The sequence below is a fragment of the Megalobrama amblycephala genome, linkage group LG15, assembly GCF_018812025.1.
Source record: "Megalobrama amblycephala isolate DHTTF-2021 linkage group LG15, ASM1881202v1, whole genome shotgun sequence".
Lineage (NCBI taxonomy): Eukaryota > Metazoa > Chordata > Actinopteri > Cypriniformes > Xenocyprididae > Megalobrama > Megalobrama amblycephala.
The window spans coordinates 36,420,309-36,441,817 of record NC_063058.1 but is presented as its reverse complement, the minus strand read 5'-3'; the positions used below and the strand labels follow the sequence as shown (position 1 = coordinate 36,441,817).

Below are 21,509 nucleotides of genomic sequence, written 5' to 3'. Positions count from 1 at the left end.
CTGCTTCTCCTGGCATTTTATCCTGTCTCCACGCCAATTACTGGAACAAGAAACAGGTGTTCGTGATTTACATTCAACCCGTTCAATCACCGCACATCCCCAGACGCTCCCTCCTGTTGCAGCTAAACCACGCCCCCCTCGCCACATACCCCCACCGCCCGACTCAGGCCGGGGAGCCGTCCGGCCTGCAGCCCCCCCCATTTCTGGAGAGGAAGTCGGCCACAGCCATCTGAACACCCGGCCTGTGGATCACCTTGAATTTAAAAGGCTGTAAAGCGAGATACCAACGAGTGATCCGCGCGTTGGTGTCCTTCATGCGGTGGAGCCACTGCAGAGGGGCATGGTCCGAACAGAGGTTGCATTCCCGCCCCAGGAGATAATAGTGGAGGGTGAGGACGGCCCACCTGATGGCTAAACACTCTTTCTCCACGGTGCTGTACTTAGCCTCTCTCTTGGAGAGCTTGCGGCTAATGTACAGCACCGGCCGCTCCTCACCCTCTATCTCCTGGGACAGGACCGCACCCAGCCCTCTGTCCGACGCGTCTGTCTGCAACAAAAAGGGGAGAGAGAAATCAGGGGAATGAAGTAACGGCCCGCCACATAAAGCAGCCTTCACCTGGGTGAAGGCCTGCTGGCACAGCTCCGTCCACTGGACCGTATCTGGTGCATCCTTTTTAGTCAGATCAGTCAACGGGCTGGTGAGGTCCGAATAATTAGGAACAAACCTCCTGTAATATCCCGCCAGCCCGAGGAACTGTCTGACCTCCTTTTTGGTCTTGGGACGCGGACAGGTTGCAACCGCTGCTGTCTTATCAATTTGGGGACGCACCTGTCCATATCCCAAGTGGAAGCCCAGATACCTTACTTCCACGCGCCTAAATGCGCACTTCTTCGGGTTGGCCGTGAGCCCAGCCCCTCTCAGCGACCTCAGGACAGCCCTCAAATGCCGCATATGCCGCTGCCAATCGTTACTAAAAATAATAATGTCATCCAGATAGGCAGCCGCATACGCAGCATGGGGCCGTAAGATCTTGTCCATGAGTCGCTGAAAGGTAGCCGGTGCCCCGAACAGCCTGAACGGAAGGGTCACGAATTGGTGTAATCCAAACGGCGTCGTGAAAGCTGTCTTTTCTTTGGATAATGGAGACAAGGGGATCTGCCAATACCCTTTCGTTAAGTCCAGTGTCGAATAAAAGCGAGCTGTACCAAGCCGGTCAAGCAATTCGTCCACACGCGGCATTGGATACGCGTCGAATTTCGACACTGCATTCACCTTGTGATAATCCACACAGAACCGCACTGAGCCGTCCGTTTTGGGAACCAAAACTATTGGGCTCGCCAAGTTACTGCTGGATTCCTCTATTACCCCCATTTCAAGCATTGCCTCTAATTCTGCCTGAACCACTTTTTTTTGTGTTCAGGTAACCTATACGGCCGGCTGCGAATCACCACGCCCGGCTCTGTCTCGATGTGGTGCTGAATGAGATCAGTACGGCCCGGTAGGGGAGAGAACACGTCGGCAAACTCAGCCTGTAATTTGGAAACATCAGTGAGCTGTGAGGGCGAAAGGTGATCTCCCCCCGGGGCCAGAGCGAGGGACTGTTTTTTTTACATTCGCCTCTGGCCCGAGATCATCCTCCCCGCTAATCACCGTCGCCAGCATCACTGCCTCACTCCACTTTTTCAGGAGGTTGAGGTGATAAATTTGACGTGCCCCTCTCCTATCGGACCGTATTACTTCATAATCGGGATCACCAACTCGCCGCGTGACCTCAAATGGTCCTTGCCACTTCGCCAGTAATTTTGAGCTTGACGTGGGGAGTAATGCGAGTACTTTCTCTCCCGGTGCAAATTTACGCAGATTAGTTCCCTGTCATACAACCGGCACTGTCTGTCCTGGGCTTGTAACAAATTCTCCATAGATAGCCGCCCCAAAGTGTGGAGTTTCGTTCTCAAGTCCAGCACATACTGAATTTCATTTTTCGATTGAGATGGTCCGTCCTCCCAAGACTCTCTTAGGACATCCAACACCCCGCGGGGGTGGCGCCCAAAGAGAAGCTCAAAGGGGGAAAACCCCGTGGAGGCTTGCGGGACCTCTCGCACAGCGAACAACAGGGGTTCCAACCATTTATCCCAATTTTTGGCGCCTTCTTGAACAAACTTACGAATCATGGATTTAAGCGTGCGATTAAAACGTTCGACCAACCCGTCCGTTTGTGGGTGAAAGACGCTGGTTCGAATCGATTTAATGCCCAACAATTCGTACAGTTCACGTAGCGTACGTGACATAAACGTCGTGCCTTGATCAGTGAGGATTTCTTTCGGAATCCCCACTCGGGAGATTAAACTGAAGAGGGCGTCCGCAACACTCTTAGCGGAAATGTTGCGGAGAGCCACTGCTTCTGGATATCGTGTTGCATAATCCACAATGACTAATGCAAAACGATGCCCTCTCGCTGATCGCTCTAATGGCCCGATGAGGTCCATGGCAATTCGTTCGAAGGGGACCTGCATTAATGGAAGGGGGCGCAAAGGCGCTTTTGGAGTGGCCGGAGGATTTACCAGCTGACATTCACGACAAGACGCGCACCACCTGCGCACGTTCTTGTGAATGCCCGGCCAAAAGAATCGGGCCATGAGGCGATTTAGTGTCGCTGTTTGTCCTAAGTGTCCAGCCATTGGGTTAGAGTGAGCCGCATGGAAAAGCATTTCCCTGCGGCTCTTTGGTACTAATAACTGGGTTGTATCCTCTTTTGACTGAGTGTCTTGGGTCACTCGATACAACCTATCTTTAATAATCGCAAAATAGGGATAAGTCAGTGGTCGTCCAGGCTGGAGAGGCTGACCGTCGATCGTGCTGACCCTCTCAAACGCATTTTTCAGCGTCTCATCGTGAGACTACTCCAGGGGGAAATCATCACGGTCCGAGAGAATCAGTCTCCCGATCCCGCTCTGTTCCCCTGAGGCAGTCACCACTGGTCCCGGTCAGTCTCCCCCACCTGCACTCGCACTTCCTTTCCCCGCGCACATTTACTCCAAGAGGCACCCGAACATAAATGTCCCAATAATTTATTAAATGCGGGCCAATTCGTCCCCAAAATTATCGGGTGCCGGAGGTGCGGATTAACTGCCACCTCCACACTATGCTTTTGACCCCTAAATAGAATCCTGACTGACACCAACGGATAACTCGCGATATCCCCGTGCACACACCGTACCTTAACCATGCGGCCTGTATCCAATGCCCCGGATGAAATCAGGCTTTGATGCACGGAGGTTTGGTTACAACCTGAGTCCACCAAAGCCTGATATGTACCCCCCTTGATACTCACTGGTATCTGGTACTGACCAGCTTGACCGGGGGCGACCTGCAGGTCGTCCGGGACCCGGATCAATGTCCCCACCTCCATCACTGGACACCGGTCTATGAAGTGATCCGGGTCCCCGCAACGCCAACAGGCCGGCCCAGACCTGCCCGCCGCTCCAATGGCGGAGAACGGGCCGAATGATTGGCGTGGAGAGAGGGGAGAAGCAGGCGCGGGGTCCAGCCCGGCGGTGGCCAGTCCCGCCCCCCTGCCACGAACTGCCGAGAATCCGTTCCACCCCGCCCCCGGGGCGGAACACGAGGCGGGCCGGGCGGACGGGACCTAGGTAGAGGGACAGGTCTCGAGAGAGAGAGAGGGGAGGAAGAGAGGGAGAGAGAGAGACAGATGGCAGGGGTTCGCCGACCCCTGGGCACGCCACCAAGTGGTCCTCCGCCAATTGGATGGCCGAATCCAGCGACGTGGGCCGGTGGCACTGGACCCACTCGGCGGTCTTCTTCGGGAGCCGAGTGGTGAACTGTTCCAGCACCACGCGATCGATCATCTGCTCCACGTCGCCTCCGTCGGCCATCAGCCATTTGCGGCACGAGTACCGGAGCTGTTGGGCCAACACGAAGGGCCGGCCCGCCTCCCCCAGCTCCAAAGACCGGAACCGCTGACGATGCTGCTCGGGGGAGCGGCCGACCCGCTGTAGGATGGCCCTCTTGAGGTCGTTGAAGACCAGGAGGTTCTGGATGGGCAGCTGCTGTGCTGCCACCTGCGACTCACCCGACAGCAGCGGGACGAGCCGCATGGGCCACTGGTCCCGGGGCCAACCTGACACCTCAGCAGACTTTTAAAACAGGTCCAGGAAGGCCTCCGGGTCATCTTGCGGGCCCATCTTCTGCAGTGGCAACTGGAAGGGGCCAGCAGCTGCCGCGCTGGTCTCCGCGGGAACCTCCCGGTCTATCCAGCTCCGGAACCTCTCGCGGTCCTCCTGCTGGCGCCTCGAAGCGGCGCTCCTGATCGTTTCGGAGATCTAGCAGGGCCCGATGTTGCTCTTGATGAAGGGCCGCGAGGGATGCGATGATGTCCGCAAACGGCGTCCCAGCGGCGGAGGTTGCCTGCATGGTGGCGGCTTCCGTCTTCCTTCCCGGGTTTCGGCACCAGTGTGGTAAAGGTTCTTGTGTAATGGGAAGGAAGAGGACAGGGATCGGCTTTGGGCTGCTGACAGTCTTTATTCTCACCAGAGAAAATATCAAACACACAAACAAAAAGACGGTGCAACGCACACTCAATAATTCCACATCCAAGGACGGGCTTCACTCCACGAAACGAGCACGGCTCACTCAGTCTGACTGTCAGCAGTCCCTCTCTCTCTCACACGCTCCTGCTTCTCCTGGCGTTTTATCCTGTCTCCACGCCAATTACTGGAACAAGAAACAGGTGTTCGTGATTTACATTCAACCCGTTCAATCACCGCACATCCCCAGACGCTCCCTCCTGTTGCAGACCCCGCTAAACCACGCCCCCCTCGCCACAGTCATAATCAACCTGTAACAGCTTGAGGGTAAGTTAATGATGAGATCATTTCTGTTTTTGGGTGGATTATCCCTTTGAGTTAAGTTAGCTTAAATGAGTGACTTTGTGATATTCCACTATCCCTTCATTTGTAAAAGTGAAAATGCAATGCAGAAGTGTAAAGAAAGGCTAATGCGACCTCTCCTCAATCATCAGTTTCTTTACTGTACTGTCCAAAAATATGCCTATTAAATATCTTTAAAATCCAGTATACATGTAATTGTTTTAGTTTCAGTGTAAACAAAAATATCAGGAAATCCAAAACTAGTCAGAAGACAAAGTGCATGCCCTCTGTACCTGTACAGATGTTCAGTTATTGTGTTTTGTCTTTTGTATGAGTACAGTGGTAGAGACAGAAGAAGTGCCCTCGACGAGGAAACCATGGCAGCCATCTATATGGTAAGTCAATACTTGGTGAAAGGAAAATTTACTAGAAACATTAAGTTAAAAAAATAACTGATTTTTGTCTCACAGTCAAGAAGAGATTTCCAAGTGTGTCCAAAGAGGCTTTGAGGATTTGAACTGGGGAAACTGAGACTTCTTGAAAGCAAAAAAGTTATATTTGTTTGAATATTGTAATTTTTTGAACATTGTAAAGTATGTTCCTTGCTGATTTTTTTTATTCAAATGTTCATGTGTTATAGACAACAAATAAAAGTTTTTCAAATGTGACATGTGAATGTATTTTCTTGGGTTGAAATATATGTAGGGCAAAATATATTTTTAAATGCTTTTGTAAAATATATTTTGAAAATATATTTTTTTAAAATATACAAAAAATGGTCAAAAAATATATTTTTATAAAATATATTTATATATATTATATATATATTTTAGCAAATATATTTTTTGGCCATTTTTTGTATATTTTGAAATATATTTAAAAATATATTTGAAAATAATTTTTTTACTGTATGGGATATTTTCAATAATATAGGCTTAAGCCATTATTATATATTTATATATATAGATATGATTATTTTTCAGATAATATTTAAGCTGTTCAATGGTCATGCTAGAATGAGCCCCACCCTGAGGGGCATGTTGTCACATTTCACTTGCATTCTTTTAGGAGAAATTAAAAAGTAAAGGCTATAGCTAATGATAAATATCCTAATGAAATAAGATCAAACAGTTGTACTAGACAAGAAATTAATGTGGAAAAAATAATAATACCCAAGTGAATTTACACAAACTAAAAGTTAAAAAGTGTCAGGTTGTATATCAGAATCGAAATCAATTAATTATGAAAAGTAGAAGTTGAGTGATCAATTAAGGAGGACGATTGCTGCATTATAGAATGACTTTGTGAAACTTTCACCACTGAAATGAAAGAAAATCATGCTGTTTGCATTGGTTATTTCCATATACTTTTATACAGTACAAGTGAGCCAATTTATTCCCAATTACTACTAAAATACTACGCTAACAAGTATACTACTTGTACATTGATATCAGTACACTCACGACATAAAGTATATGTCCTTAAAATGTACTTGAACTTTACTTAGGTATACTTAATAAAATATTTTCCCTCCTCTGATGTTTGTCTTCAGTATGGATTCAGTTGGAGTGAATGTGATTGAAACAGCAGCTCTTGGGAGACCAGAAGCTTTAATACCAGGTACAGTTTTTTAAAATATGTCAAAGTCAAGTTTATTTCTAGAGCACATTTAAAACAACAGAAGAGCATATGTGCATAATTAAATATTTAAAACTGTGAACTAAAAGCAAATAGAGTAGGCCTATAAAAGACTATTGGTGCTTTTCCACTGCGTGATATTTGCTTTTCCACTGCAGTTTAGTACTGCTTCAAACTGGGAAGGATTATAGACTTATCACTATTGTCCATATTGATGGAGTATTGTTCTTGATTTCTGGCATGTGGAAGTTTTTCACTGCAAGTAGTGATGTGACGTTTGAAACCGAAGCTTTAAAGCTTGTATCAAAAAAAAGGAACATCTCATAATGAAGCACTGTGCCGGAGCTTGATTCGTTTAGCCAAAACCACGTGATCTGTGACAGCGCCGTTTCTAGGTTGCTACTTGCGATTATCTGTGTGAAGTCTCCCTGGTGATAGTGTCCGCTGCTGTTAGAGAAACGAGATGTAGAAGGCGACAGGGAACGTCGTCATTCGTGTTTACCTGAATTAAGTGTTTTAGTTTCATCATGAAAATGTCAAAGCCATCAGGGGCTCAGAATCGTAAAAAGAAAAAAGAGGATGAGAGAAAAAAAGCGAAATATACAGGTATGTTGCCAATTGGTTAATTGTCTAAGTCGCTCCATCATCAGGAGCAAAACACGACACTGCATATCAGACGGATTTACCACACCTCATGCTCATTTCAGCAGCGGAATATGATAGTAAATTTGAATAATAAAAAAGAATTATCAAAGATGGCTGATTAGTGTGTCATGACTATAACAAGCTTGACAACCAGCGTGGACCTGCCAAACGAACATAATTTAAACAGAAAAATAAAATAAAAAAAATAAAAAAATAAAATTAGTTTTACATCAATTCAGTGCATATCAAGAAATAACTTAAAAACATCAAATAAATGCATTTCTTTATGCTGTAATAGTGCAGTTGTCACAGACAGGCATTGTGATTTGGGTGTGTAGATTATGATAATCTGTTCGTTGAGAGTTTTATATTAATGGTACAAACAAAATAGTAAATGTGCTCAAATATGCAAAGGTCCTTGTAGTTGTTTATCAGTTACTTCCTTTGAACATGGATGTGCATAGTTGTTTTATTGAAAAGTGAGAACTGTGCATTATTGTATAATACTTATAGCTGATAATGTAACATTGTTTTGTTAAAGTAATTTAGTTTTTTTTTTTTTTTGCATTGAAATTATTTGCCTCTTTTTCTGCTTAAAGGTAATAGAGAGGATCTTTTCGTCGACTGAGAACCCAAACATTGTTAGTTAGTTTTGAAATGAGTGCATGCGTAAGAACAACCCCCCTCCTTCACAGCTCAGTTCGAGGGAACGCCTCCCAAAACTCGTGCAGGAGTATTGGAACACGAGTGTTTGTTTACCACGGCATTCGCTGTGTTGTGTTGGGATTCATTATGTCGGACTTACCGCAGGTAACTCATAATCTGCAGTTGTTACTCCTGACAAAAACATTGCATGCGGCGCCTGTGGGAGTGTGGAAAGTTACAGGAGCGCGCAGCCGCACACGTCTCTCGCAAGCAACGTCATGGCAGTGATTGACAAGCCAGAGGGCCAATAGTTTACGCGATGATCACGTAAACGATTGGCTGATGTTTTTAAGGCCCTTTTTTTTTTTAATCTCACCTAGGGTGCCAAAAAGGCTAGAAACGGCCCTGATCTGTGATGTCTGAAGCTTCAGGCTTTTTTGACTTGAAGCAGTGCATGCTGGTTAGAAATTTTTTCCGACCTGAGATAAAGCTGATGCCACATCAATGTGACGTATGCCATCAAAGTACAGTGAGAAGAACAGGCTTGTTTGAGATGCGCCTTGCCTGAAAGTTAAAAGATTCCAATAATTATCAAACATATTCATAAGATGACTAATATCCCTGTTGAACCTGTTTTTCCAAATAAAAGAATAAAACAAATTATTGATATCTTTACAATAAGAATCTTTAACATACAAAGGTAGGGAGGGACAGACAAATCTAGATAAGACTTCTCCTTTAGATAATAGGACACGCCCATAAACAGAGAGATCATGTTGTAACCAACAATTTAATAACGCTTTTGTCTTTTTTAATCTAGAGGATAAATTTAAGTTTTGTCTTTCTGAAACATCCTTTGTTACAAGAATTCCTAGGTATTTCACTGGAATGTCATTAATAATTTATCATTTAAACTGTGTAAAGGGAGGATTAAGGGCAGATTCATTTGTGTCTTTAAGAGACTGTATTGCATCACTGGTTCCGCCCACACACACATTTCTTCCAGCTTTCATGATGGAAATGTTATATACCTTTTAATTATAAATATATATATATATATATATATATATATATATATATATATATATATATTATATATATTATATTAATTAATTAGACCAGTTCATTCTCTAATATTGTTTTCTCTTATCCTCAATTATGTTTAATTAGCAATTAAGTGCTTTTTACCTTTCTTATGTATATATTTTTATTCCAAATGGTAAATATTTATACAAATTATTAAAAAAAATATGTCATTGCTTCATATCCAAGCTTGGGTTGGCTTGGGTTGAAAACGCGTAAACCACTCCTCTGCAACCGTTCGTCTGTTATGAGCGAGAGATGGAGAGGAGGAGCGCTAAAGTAAAACTCTGCCCTCTATTCAATATTCCGTTTCACTTGGAAATACGTCACAACACTGGAGAAAAGTCGTTTGCGTTCCCTCACAAAACTATCTGTTGTGTTCTCTCGTGCAACCTGTGTTCTCGCGGTCACGGGAGACTTCTGCGCGGTCACGGTGGTTTGCGCTTGAATCTTCACAGCATCACTTACGACGTGATCTGGATCAGCACAAATAGGGTTGTTCCGATTCCGATACTAGTATCGGAAATACCACCGATACCAGAAAAAATTCTAGCATCGGTATCGGCGAGTAATTAAACTCATGTACCGATCCGATACCATTTTCTTAAACAATATCTAGTTGTGCCCGCTATCTTTGGTTAACGCAGCAAATCGGAAATCAATTCTTCTTTGCGGCTCAGAATGCAAACACAGGAAGTTGTGCTGTGTTGCCATAAACAACCACTGTTTAGAGCAGCGAAGAAAAACAGGGTTATTTATTAGAAATAAAACTAAATAAGATGCTAAACTAATTAATTTAAAGTGAATCTGAAGCCTACCTTTTACATTCGGCACTGTTTCCATTTTCGAGACGAATGCTAAACTATTAGGCTATTTATTATGTAAGCTTTGTACTTCACTCGCATTATCGACATCATTCTTCACATAACAGCACAGTCAGGTGGTGGTCACGGGACAGCAGATTGTTTTACAGAATTGAATTGAGCAGTGTAAAGTTTTATATGTTTGGTTGATTGTATTTTATTTTAATATTTAACAGCTGCGATATCAAGTAAGCAATGCAAGAATTTGTGTGCGCACGCATGAGGCGCCGTTGCGACCACTGGACGTTTCTTTCCTAAACTGTACTACTCCGTAATTTATGGTTTATGGTTGTAATATAAAAGCCAGACATAATTCATACATTTACAAAAGACATTTAAATAACGAAAACAAGCAGAATGTCTGTTTCCTTTCCTAGATCGTTGGAGTGCGCCACAATGAACCACTTTCGTTTTGTTAATCTGTAGACCTAATTATATGGTGAAATTTTTCGCGTAGCCTATAGGCCTAAATATTCCCTTTTATTGTATATGTGTTATGTAAGCCTATAGTTTTATTCTGTTTTCTCCGTTCACCGAACCGCTGCATGTGCGTGATGTGGCGTTGTGTGAACTCATGTTCTACATATCCTGTAATTTTCACTGGTTTTAAAACGCACAACAAGCTGCATATTAGCCTACTTGACATTCATTTTCATTTAAATGTAGGCCTAATGCTTGACGGTTGGTGACATATTTCATCGGAAAAACTAATGCCAGGGCATTGCCATTGTGACTTACCTAACCTATGATGACTTGACAGCTGAGCTGAGCACGTCAGCGCGGGCATTTCACTCACGTTGGATGCGTCAGCGTCACATTTGCATAGGCTGTACTATTTGAGTTTGTTATTGGTTGACTGCCAAATCAAAATATTAAATAGAACGAAAAAATAATGTTTTTAACTGGTTAATGGCCATTTCAAATGAGCGTTTCTGTTCAAAACGATTAAATTTGATTCAGTTTCCGTTTCTGGTTATGTTCCGGTCAAAATTTCGTTTCCGGTTTTCGTTCCTTGAACCGGTTCAGAGCCCTGCACCCAGGTATCGGATCAGTACTCAGTATCGGCCGATACCCTGAGCTCAGGTATCGGAATTGGTATCGGGAATGGAAAAGGGGGTATCGGAACATCTCTAAGCACAAAGCTGGAACAACTGTTGCAGCTCTGCGATGGAGGACAATCTGCAGCAGTTTTTAAGGTCACGAGATGTTCCAGAAGAGGACATCATTCACATGAAAAGAGACAAGGTGGGTCATGTTTCATTCAAGATCAATGGGCATATGTTTAACTAATATGCAAATGATAGATACTTTTAGTGAAGCGACCAAAGGTGTTGACATTGACATGTATCCCCGTATGTGTAAATGTAATCTTATCCTTAAAAACCATAGCCACATATGTACACACATAAGCTATGTTTGAATTATTACTGCTAGCCAGGAGGCTGTCAGAATATCACCAAAGACTAATTCATCTTACCTTTGTTGTTGAATCAGAATTGATGTACTGGTTTACTAGTAATGGTATATTGGACCTACAGTTGAGTGTATAAGTTTGCACTCATCTCATTACAATTGCAATGTTTTTATATAACTCTTAGAACCCATTTTAGAACCAGGATGGCATGTAGATAAAGAGATTTAACTTTTTATTGTTAAAAAAAACACATTAATAAATCGACACTGTGTTAACATATTATGAATTCATGAGTGCATTTATGTTCTTTCAATAACCAATCTATTAAATTAAATCTTCTTTGCACTTTCAGATTGACAAGTCTGTGCTCTCTGTTATGACTGATCAGCAAATAGCAAAGTATATTCATTCATATGGTGACCGACTTGCTGTGGTCTCCTTCTGTCAACGAACAGCAGCCTGCACTGATAAAGAATCTCTGTTACAGAATTTGAGATAGAATTGAAGCAAGGAAACTGGGATCAAAGTCAGCTAAAACTTTGAATGTTAAAGCATGTGTCTTCCTCAAGGAAAAGAATTCATTGGCAAGACACAAAAATGTGTCAGCAGAAAAAAACCTCCAAAAGAATTGAAATTGGATGGCTTCACTTCTGCCGTAATGGATTCCAGGATGAGGACCTGTAATGGTGGTGGCACTAGACATGTGACAGTTCAAAAACCAAAAAAAAAAAAACAACAACAACAACTGTTTTACAAATCATGGAAATGGGAAAGAACCTTTTTTTCCCAAATGGACAGTCACCAAAAGGTCCAGAGACAGACTTCACTTTTCACTTTTTTTGTGATTTTAAAAGATATCAAATTTCCTTGGATAGCACTGTTGGAAATCTGTATGAACAAACAAAACTGAAAATGTTGAGATTTTACATTTGCACTAAAAAAGGAGGTGTGTCTCACAGATGTAGAATCTTTATCTGATGGAGAAAAAGAGGAATGTAATGAACACTCATTACTACAGGATGGATTAGACAATGATACTGAGAGACCTGCTGCAAAACTGTAATCGAATGGATGTGACAGTGATTCTGAGGATTCAAGCATACATATATTGGATGACAGACTTTCATCTAACAGAGACACCAAGAGGAAGGTTAGTAAAAGAGTTCATTTAAATGTATTTTGGGCTTAATTGTTTAATACAGTGACAGATGTGTTGTAAATTATCATTTAATTTAGTTGAGTGGCTATTAATATCATTAATTCAGTTGAATGGCTGAGTTAATCATTGAATATTGCATGTTCTTCAGAGACAAGAAAGCGTTGGAGCACAGAGAACAAGAGGAATGGAGGGTGTTCCACAGAGTGGTTTGACCTTCGAGACCACGGGGATAGAGACACCCAGCACTTCACACAGCTCCCTTTCATCACCTAAAAATACCAAAATAGCACGCAGAGTCCAAAGACTCACAAGCACCTCAAGTGACGACGAGGAGACTGATGAATTGTGGAATCAAAGTGTGCAGCAACCAAACAGTCCACAGCATTCACATGAGCTCTGTGATATTCAAAGAGGCTATGAATTCATTGACTTGACCAATCAGATTCTTCCACATCACAACAATATATTTGAAACCCATGGAGATGATGATAAGGAAGACACAGTTGAGTGGAATGAAGATGATGAACTTGGACAAACAGATGAAGACCAAACAACTGTGATAACATGGAATCTAGTAATGTGGTCCTAATGGACCAAATGGTTCACTATACATGTGAAAAATGAAATATTCAGACTGTAAGCATTAAAGGATTAGTTCATTTTCAAATTAAAATTTCCTGATAATTTACTCAACCCCATGTCATCCAAGATGTTCATGTCTTTCTTTCTTCAGTCGAAAAGAAATTAAGGTTTTTGATGAAAACATTACAGGATTTTTCTCCTTATAGTGGACTTCAATGGACTCCAAACGGTTGAAGGTCAAAATTACAGATTCAATGCAGCTTATACAATAAGGAATAAAGACACTACAGAGACTTTGTAGATCATTTACACAATCCTGTATGGCTTTCTTTCCTATGTGGAATACAAAATGAGAGCTTGCAAAATATTTTTCCCTGCAATTACAAAGAATGGGGACTGGACTGTGTCAGGAAAATATATCTAAAGTTATACTCCATTGTTAACTCCAGTATAAAGTTGTTAACATAAACTACATGAATTTTTTTATTGTATACATTACTGTGAAATTTTTTTAGTATTTTCACCCCCCAAAAATGGATTTAAGCCAGTTATTTCTATCTTTTGCTGTAGTGTAAAGTATTCAGCGCATTACTTTTTCAACATTTTGTTTTGTTACAGCCTTATTCCAAAATGGATTTAATTAATTACTTTCCTCAAAATTCTAAAATAAATAAATAAAAACACCCCATAATGACAATGTGAAAGAAGTTTGTTTGAAATTTTGTATATCTTTTTATTAATTTATTTGTATTCATAAGTATTCATAGCCTTTGCTCAATACTTTGTTGAAGCACTTTTGGTACCAATTACAGTCTTTTTGAGTATGATGCTACAAGCTTGGCACACCTATTTTTCTCCCATTCTTCTTTGCAGGACCTCTCAAGCTCCATCAGGTTGGATGGGGAGCGTCGGTGCACAGCTATTTTCAGATCTCTCCAGAGATGTTCAATCGGGTTCAAGTCTGGGCTCTGGCTGGGCCACTCAAAGACATTCACAGAGTTTGTTGCCACTCCTTTGTTATCTTGGTTGTATGGTTATGGTCGTTGTCCTGTTGAAGATGTACCTTCACCCCAGTCTGAGGTCCAGAGCACTCTGGAGAAGGTTTTCATCAAGGATGTCTCTGTACAGTGCTGCATTCATCTTTCTCTCGATCCTGACTAGTCTCCCAGTTCCTGCCGATGAAAAACATCCCCACAGCATGATGCTGCCACCACCATGCTTCACTGTAGGGATGGTATTGGTCAGGTGATGAGCGGTGCCTGGTTTCCTCCAGACGTGACGCTTGCTATTCAGGCCTAAGAGATCAATCTTTGTTTCATCAGACCAGTGAATTTTGTTTCTCATGATCTGAGAGTCCTCCAGGTGGCCTTTCATGTGCCTTTTATTGAGGAGTGCTGATTGATGGAGTGCTGCAGTGATGGTTGTTCTTCTGGAAGGTTCTCCTCTCTCCACAGAGAAATGCTGGAGCTCTGTCAGAGTGACCATCGGGTTCTTGGTCACTTCCTGACTAAGGCCCTTCTCCCCCGATTGCTCAGTTTGGCCAGGCAGCCCACTCTAGGAAGAGTCCTGGTGGTTCAAAACTTCTTCTATTTACGGATGACAGAGGCCACTGTGCTCATTGGGACCTTCAATGCTGCAGACATTTTTCTGTACCCTTCCCCAGATCTGTGCCTGATACAATCCTGTCTCAGAGGTCTACAGACAATTCCTTGGACTTCTTGGCTTGGTTTGTGCTCTGACATGCATTGTTAGCTGGTGATGTGATGTTTGACACCGAGGCTTCGAAGCTTGTATCAAAAAAGTGAAACATCTCACATTGAAGCACTGTATCGGAGCTTGATTTGTTTTGCCATAACCACGTGATTGGTGACGTCCGAAGTCCGAACCCTTGCGCAGATGTGAAGTGTCATTTGCTTTTTAGCAAAAGAATATGCCATAATACGAATAAATATTTACATGTGTTCAGTCTGTATTTATTCCCAGTTCATACTTCATTCTATGACAATCATTTATGTTGATAATATGCCAAAGCTCAACTATTTTTCCCCCCAAAATTTGTTCAGACTCATTTAAAATTGAGTAAGTGAAATGACACATGAAAGACTTTTTTATGTATAATAATAATTTACATTGTTTTATACGCTTTTCATAGCACAACTGATTTATTACATGAAACAGTCCAAAAATAGCTGGGTCATCTGTGATGCAAAGGCAGTTTTTTCCACCTTTTGACCACAAGATGACGTTAGTGTGCACTGTGTTGAAATCCGCCAGAATCCGTGGAGCTCTGCATTTGGTCTGGTCTTCTGTCACATTACAGATGGAATCAGACAGGAAAGTTCAAGTTCAATTTTATTTGTATAGCACATTTCCAACAGCCCCCAGGCTGACCAAAGTGCTTTACACAAGAGCAAGAATATCACACATACATAAAAATAAACCAGAAGAAAATATAAAACCACCTATTTAAGACATATCACAGTAATCAGTACACTAAGGAAAATAAAAAAGTTTTTAGCAAGGATTTAAAAATAGACAAGGAAGGGGCCAGCTTACTCTCTAAAGGAAAGTAACACAAACACACACTTTATTTAGATTTAGAGGCACGGATCTGGACAGAGGTGAAGTATGGTGAGTATTGTGCTGAAAGCACGTTAAATGATGACAGGCGGATGGTAGCAGACACAAAACGGGTCACAGGTAAGTAGCAGGTAGGTATCTCTGGTGAGCATTACTGGCTGGGTCATGGAGCTTGTCATGGACGAGACCAGACAACTGTGCTGAGGAGGGTGACTGCTTATATAGAGAGTGCTGGTGATGGTTTGCATGTGCCGGTGATTGATGAGTGAGTGCAGGTGGAAAACAGGTGGAAAGTTGGGAAATGTAGTGTGATGAAGGTGACTGAGCCGGTAGCTGTGACAATACTCATTATCTAATTCATCATTAAATAGTATCAGTACCTTTAAAATAATATCTGTCATCCAAGGTTAAATCCTTTGCTTAATTCTTATCTCTTCATTTAAGGTGCAACCTTACTCAACATTTTGATTAAAAAGTTCCTAATAAAATAAACTATACAGTGTTCACTATACCAGCCTCCAAAACATCACTTCTACAGACCTTACAATTATCTGATACTATGGGTGTTGCGGTACATGTATTTGTCCATACAGTCAGTCATCGGTGCATATAGTCAGACAACGAATACAGTCAGTCAAAGGTGATCCACGCTCCAATCCAGAAGGGGGCGCACACGGTAATGCAGCACTGTTTGCTAACTGCCATAACAGGAAAAAGTGCAGCAGAAGAAGAACAGCGCCTATGCGAATGACTTGAAAACAAATCCTTTAGATCCCACACATCGAATGCGTCTTTCTGTGCTCATAGACAAATGAGAATACTTTGAAAGGCTTGCACACTCAACTGTGCATGAAACGGAGCAGAACGCAGAAAATTAAGTATAGGAGGGTTGGGCTTAAGCTTTGAATGTTTAAATAAAGTTTAAGTGAAGCAAACTGTAACACTCCTAATGCACAAGTTTTATTTTTCATTATTCCATTTATTTTGTACTTTTATAACAAGAGATGCTTTTCAGATTTGTAGCTGATTGTGACCAAATACCTTTTGTTTTGTTTTTATCAGCCCTGCAATAAAAAACATGACCTATACAAGAGTTCATTCTGTTTACTGCTTTTTAGTGTATGTACTATAGGAGGCTGTACTGTACTAACTAGGGCAATAATGTCGCTAGATGAAACAAACTGTGATTTGCACTAGTGTTTGTTCAAAATAAAATAAAATAAACCAAGCACTGTGGACTTGTTCCATCGGGTAACACTATAGTTTAGGGTCCAATTCTCACTATTAACCTGTTGCTTATTAGCATGCATTTTACTAGGATATTGGTTGTTACTTATAAAGCAGATATTAATGCCTTATCCTGCATGACCATATCCTACATCTCATAGTCCTACACTACCTAAACTTAAGAACTACCTTACTAACTATTAATAAGCAGTAAATAGGGATTTCATAGTTAATAATTAAGTTAGCATACCTTCTTAGTAAATAGTTGGTTAACAGTAAGAATTAGACCATAAACTAAAGTGTGACCATTTTTCCCATTGTACCGAAATCGTACTGTACTGTGACCTCAAAAATAAGGTATGTACAGAACCGTGACTTCTGTGAACCATTAGTAGTGTTGGGGGGTAATCAGGGGGTAACTTGGGTTATGTAATCAGATTACCTTTTCAAGTTACTAGTAAAGTAACACATTACTTTTTCAATTTACAACAAAATATCTAAGTTACTTTTTCACATTTATTGCCTAACAGCTCTCCTGTCCTCATTTTGAGAGAAATAAAGTGCAGAGGTATTGTGTGTGCTGTATGAACATGATGTTATTGCAGTTCTAGACTAAATGTGAACATGCATTTACTCACTTATTCATCAAAATGAATAAAAACTGTGAAATTCAATCCCAGAATTTTACGCAAACCTGTAATAATTAAATAAATTAAATGAAACAAAAATACTTTATGTATTTAATCTAGAGGTGGGCATAGATTAATTTTTTTAATCTAGATTAATCTAGATTAATTCTGAAATTAATCTAGATTAAAATGGCTCATTTGAATTCTGCCGAATTCTGCCAAAGGCATTCAGAATATGAAGAAAATAAATAATGTTCAATAAGATGTACTTGTGTTTACAAACTGTTTATTCAGTTAAACATGAATTTTGAACTGTAGGTCTACATAAGAGGTTGTGATGAACCGTTTACAGTCAGTAACTTTGTGTCAATCAGTCCAAGCTCTATTTCTCCTTCTTCCACCAGTCACTCAGGCAAACCAGCTTGTTCACATTTTCTGGTGACAAACTAGATCTCCTCTTCTGCACAATATGGCCTGCTAAAGAAAAAAGTCTCTCGCATGGGACAGTTGTGGCAGGAGTCCCCAAGTATTTACGGGCAATGTGGGCCATCTTACCATAGACAGCAGTGTGCTCCGACCACCACTTCAGTGGACACTGATCTAGACTGGCACTGGGCTCTACCTTGTACCTCTCCACAGTATTGTCTTCTGGTGTCTCATCATCTGATTCTGAGTCTGATCCTATCAGTAACAGGGCTGTTTTCTTCTTGGGTGGCTCAGGGTTCTCCTCCCCGAGTGGCTGCAGAGCAGGTTCTTCTCCCTTCACCAACTCACTTAGCTTTGCCCACACTGGCTCCCTCTCTGCTCTGGGCAAGCACTTGAGGTCCTTAAATCGTGGATCTAGAGCAGTCGCCACCTTTGATGAATAAAAAAACCAGTAACTATTGATTGATGAAAATTTCACTTTCCAAATCCAACCTCCATATTTCTTCACGACTCATTAATCTATTCATTGACCGATCTACTGGCTTAACAGTCTATAATGGTCAAACAATGCAGTTATCTTCTGGTCAGTCTGACATACCTTAAGCCATTCCAGGTTTATATTTTCCCTCCGCTGGTTGAGGTCCTTGGTGAAGGCAGATTTGAATCGCACAATATAGGCAGGATCATCATCTGAGATCTTCATCGCGTGCTGGAGGTGGCACAGGGCAGGTAGAACCACAGAGCAGGATACATACTTATCCCCACCAAGGAGCTCAGTGATGTACCTACACAGACAGACAGACAGACACACACACACACACACACACACACACACACAGAGCAATAAATAATTAATGACTGATTCATTTAACTCAGATTACACATTTTTAAAGTTCTTAATCACATTACATTTAAGGACACGCGTTTCTTAAATACAAAGTGACATTTAAAAGAACTTGTATGCCAATTCATGAACATGCTATCATTGTAGACCATACCTGCATGGCTCCAGCAGTTTCTCTAGCTTTGCCAACTTCTCATATTCAGCATTTGTTGGGAGGGCCAGATTGTGCTTCTGCTGAGACAGCGTTGTGTGAAGTGCGTCTCTTTTGCGCCTCACGCGCTTGATCATCTCAAGGGTGGAATTCCACCGTGTTGGAACATCTTGCACGAGTGGCTCCTGAACTTGTCCAAGGGAGGCTTGCTGGACATTCAGCTCGTCTGAGTTGGCCGGACTGTGTTTGAAATGTCAGACCAATTTACGGCACTTGGCCAGTGCACCATCAAAACCACCTTCCCGAAGTGACATTACAATAGCTCTCTGTACAACATGTGCAACACAGGGCAAATGCTCGAATGTCAGTATCCTCCCTGCTGCCACCATATTAGGAGCGCTGTCTGTTCCAATAGTGCTGATTTTATCAGCTATCCCCCACTGATTAGCGACGTCGAGAAACTGCCTGGCACACGCTTCTGCAAAGTGACGCTCTTCTGTTTTCATCACACCTAACGGACAGACAAAGTAGATCAAAATAAGTTCACTACTAGTAGTAAACAACTAACTTAGCAATCATCAATAAGCAAACATAATGTGGTGGTAATTCGTGGTGTCGTGGTAATTAATAGGCTAAGTAATTAAATTAAATTATGTAATTAAAAATTACATAACGTAGCCTACCTAAAGCGAAGGAGTGAAGTTCCCAGCTGGCATCGATGAGGTGTACAGTAACGCCGAGGTAGTTATCGTTGTTGACAGATGTCCAATGGTCCCCAGTCAGTGCTACACACCTCGCCTCTACCATCTTCTCATCTTTTGCGGCTTTCTCTGCGGCATACTGGTCATGTATTTTCCTCATGATAGTTCGCCTAGCAGGTAGTTTGTAAGATGGGTCACCTGTGGCCGCCTGGAGAACAAGCTCGAGCCCATCATCTTCAATCATGCTGATTGGCCGGCAGCTGGTGGCAATCCACTGAGCGAGGAGATTAGTTAGCTTGTCTGATAGAGCTGTGCTGACGGGCTTGCCTCGGTTGCACTCAAACAAAGTAGTTTGACGACGACTCTTCTGCACTACATCAGTGTTTGGCCCGGCATCTTCCGCGTTAGCTAAGGGATGCTTTGCGTTTAGGTGGTACTTGAGACTGGAAGAACTTCTACAGTAAACTAATTCCGCATTGCACAAGGTGCAAACAACCTTAGTTTTGTCGAGGCTTCCATTGGGAAGCTTCTAAAAAATAAATTTTCCCTGAAGCAAACCAGGCGGCTTCATTGCTGGATCCATGTTAGCACGTTTTTGATGTGGTAATTTCACAGTAGGCATACACACAGGTTCGAAGACTCGTTCTCGCCCCCTACAGTGCAATTTGGCTAGGTATACATCCGCGCTGAAATATCAAGGTGAACGTCATTATAGCTTGCGTAGTATAGACCCAGCTCCCAACCCAACTTTGAGACTAGATTAACGGCGATATTTTTTTTATCGCCCGATAAACAGTCTCGCGTTAACGCAGCACGTTAACGCCGTTAACGGCCCACCACTAATTTAATCTCACTTTATTAACCAATGTCTTTGCAGCCTTGTCTGTGTTGTCTTTGATTAATGTTTCTATGTTTGTGTTGTGTCTAAGCACATGGCTTTGTCAGTTTTTGTTCCCGCCTCCTTGTTTCTAGTTACCATGCCCTCTTGTTTAGTCATTGTTCAGTCCCCGTTTGTTTCAGTGTTGTCACCTGTTCCTTGTGTTCTTTGCTCCCTTTATATTGTGCCCACTTTTCCCTACTGTACAGGCGTAAATATACATTTCCTTGAGGCTTGTTCATTTCACTTTTGCCCAGGTGAGAAAAAGTAACTCAATGTAACGCATTACTTTTCATAAAATAGTAACCAAGTAACGCCCTTGAAACTGTGAAACTGCGAAACTTGAAAGTTGAACGTTTGATTTGTTGGTAAAATTGCAGTTTTCTGATTGCTTGATTGTGAAAAATATATTCAACTGAACTGCATCCATTTTTTTTGTGTCATGATTTAAAGTGTTGTATTTTCACTAATTCCATGTAACTGGTGGTATATTTTATATCTGGTTATAGGCTGAATCCTATCTGGCGCCCGAATTTTATTTAGTTAAAAAAAAAAAATTGAAAGATTATTTTGGATGGGCGCCACCATTACAAACACAATACTGTAATGCATTACTTTTAAAAGTAACTTTCCCCAACACTGGTCACTACACACATCTGATACAGTACGTCAGTGATAGTTTTGGTTTTAAGAGTAATTCTAGTCGTATCCACAGTATCTCTGCATCCAATATAGCGTCATCTAGCCATGTTTCACTGCAACTAAACAGACTCTCATTAGTGCATTCCCTTCGAAGTACCGATGGCCTTCATTTCGTTGATCTCCAAAGTTGTTGATCTCATAATAGCTGCGCATCTTCCTCAAGAGTCGCAGCAATTAAACTCATTGGTGTCCTCAATATCTTTTAGGACATTGGTGTATGTCTCCTGACACAAGCAGACACATCATTTTGATTAACTGTGTCCTTGTTTTCTTGAACAGGTGATCCCTGAAAAAATCACTAAATAAAATCAACACTCTTTCCAAAACCGGGATGTTTGCATCCACATCGAGTTTGTTCAAGTTCACTACCAATATTTAAAGTAAAATTGTCCACTTCATTCAAACGAATAAAAAGAGTATTCAACAGTGAGAAGCTGAAAAGCAAGATTATCACTT

General features: G+C 41.8%; 1 protein-coding gene across 1 annotated transcript; it reads right to left on the bottom strand.

The window, feature by feature from the left end:
- Positions 1–17,734: 17,734 nt before the first annotated feature.
- LOC125247064 (E3 SUMO-protein ligase ZBED1) lies at positions 17,735–20,057 on the bottom strand. The gene is made up of 6 exons (XM_048158227.1): positions 20,033–20,057; positions 19,457–19,939; positions 19,042–19,284; positions 18,777–18,999; positions 18,377–18,563; positions 17,735–18,208 (listed from the first exon to the last, which is right to left on the bottom strand). Exons 1-6 carry the CDS (start codon positions 20,055–20,057, stop codon positions 17,735–17,737), a joined length of 1,635 nt encoding a protein of 544 aa, XP_048014184.1.
- Between the last annotated feature and the right edge of the window lie 1,452 nt (positions 20,058–21,509).

Bases quoted from the DNA above. Each gene is read 5' to 3' on its own strand.
- LOC125247064 (XM_048158227.1), bottom strand. From the start codon at position 20,057: ATGGATCCAGCAATGAAGCCGCCTG. The intron at 19,285-19,456 runs GTAGGCTACGTT...TCTGTCCGTTAG, and splicing joins ACTTCACTCCTTCGCTTTAG to GTGTGATGAAAACAGAAGAG. The intron at 18,564-18,776 runs GTATGGTCTACA...CTGTCTGTGTAG, and splicing joins AAACTGCTGGAGCCATGCAG to GTACATCACTGAGCTCCTTG.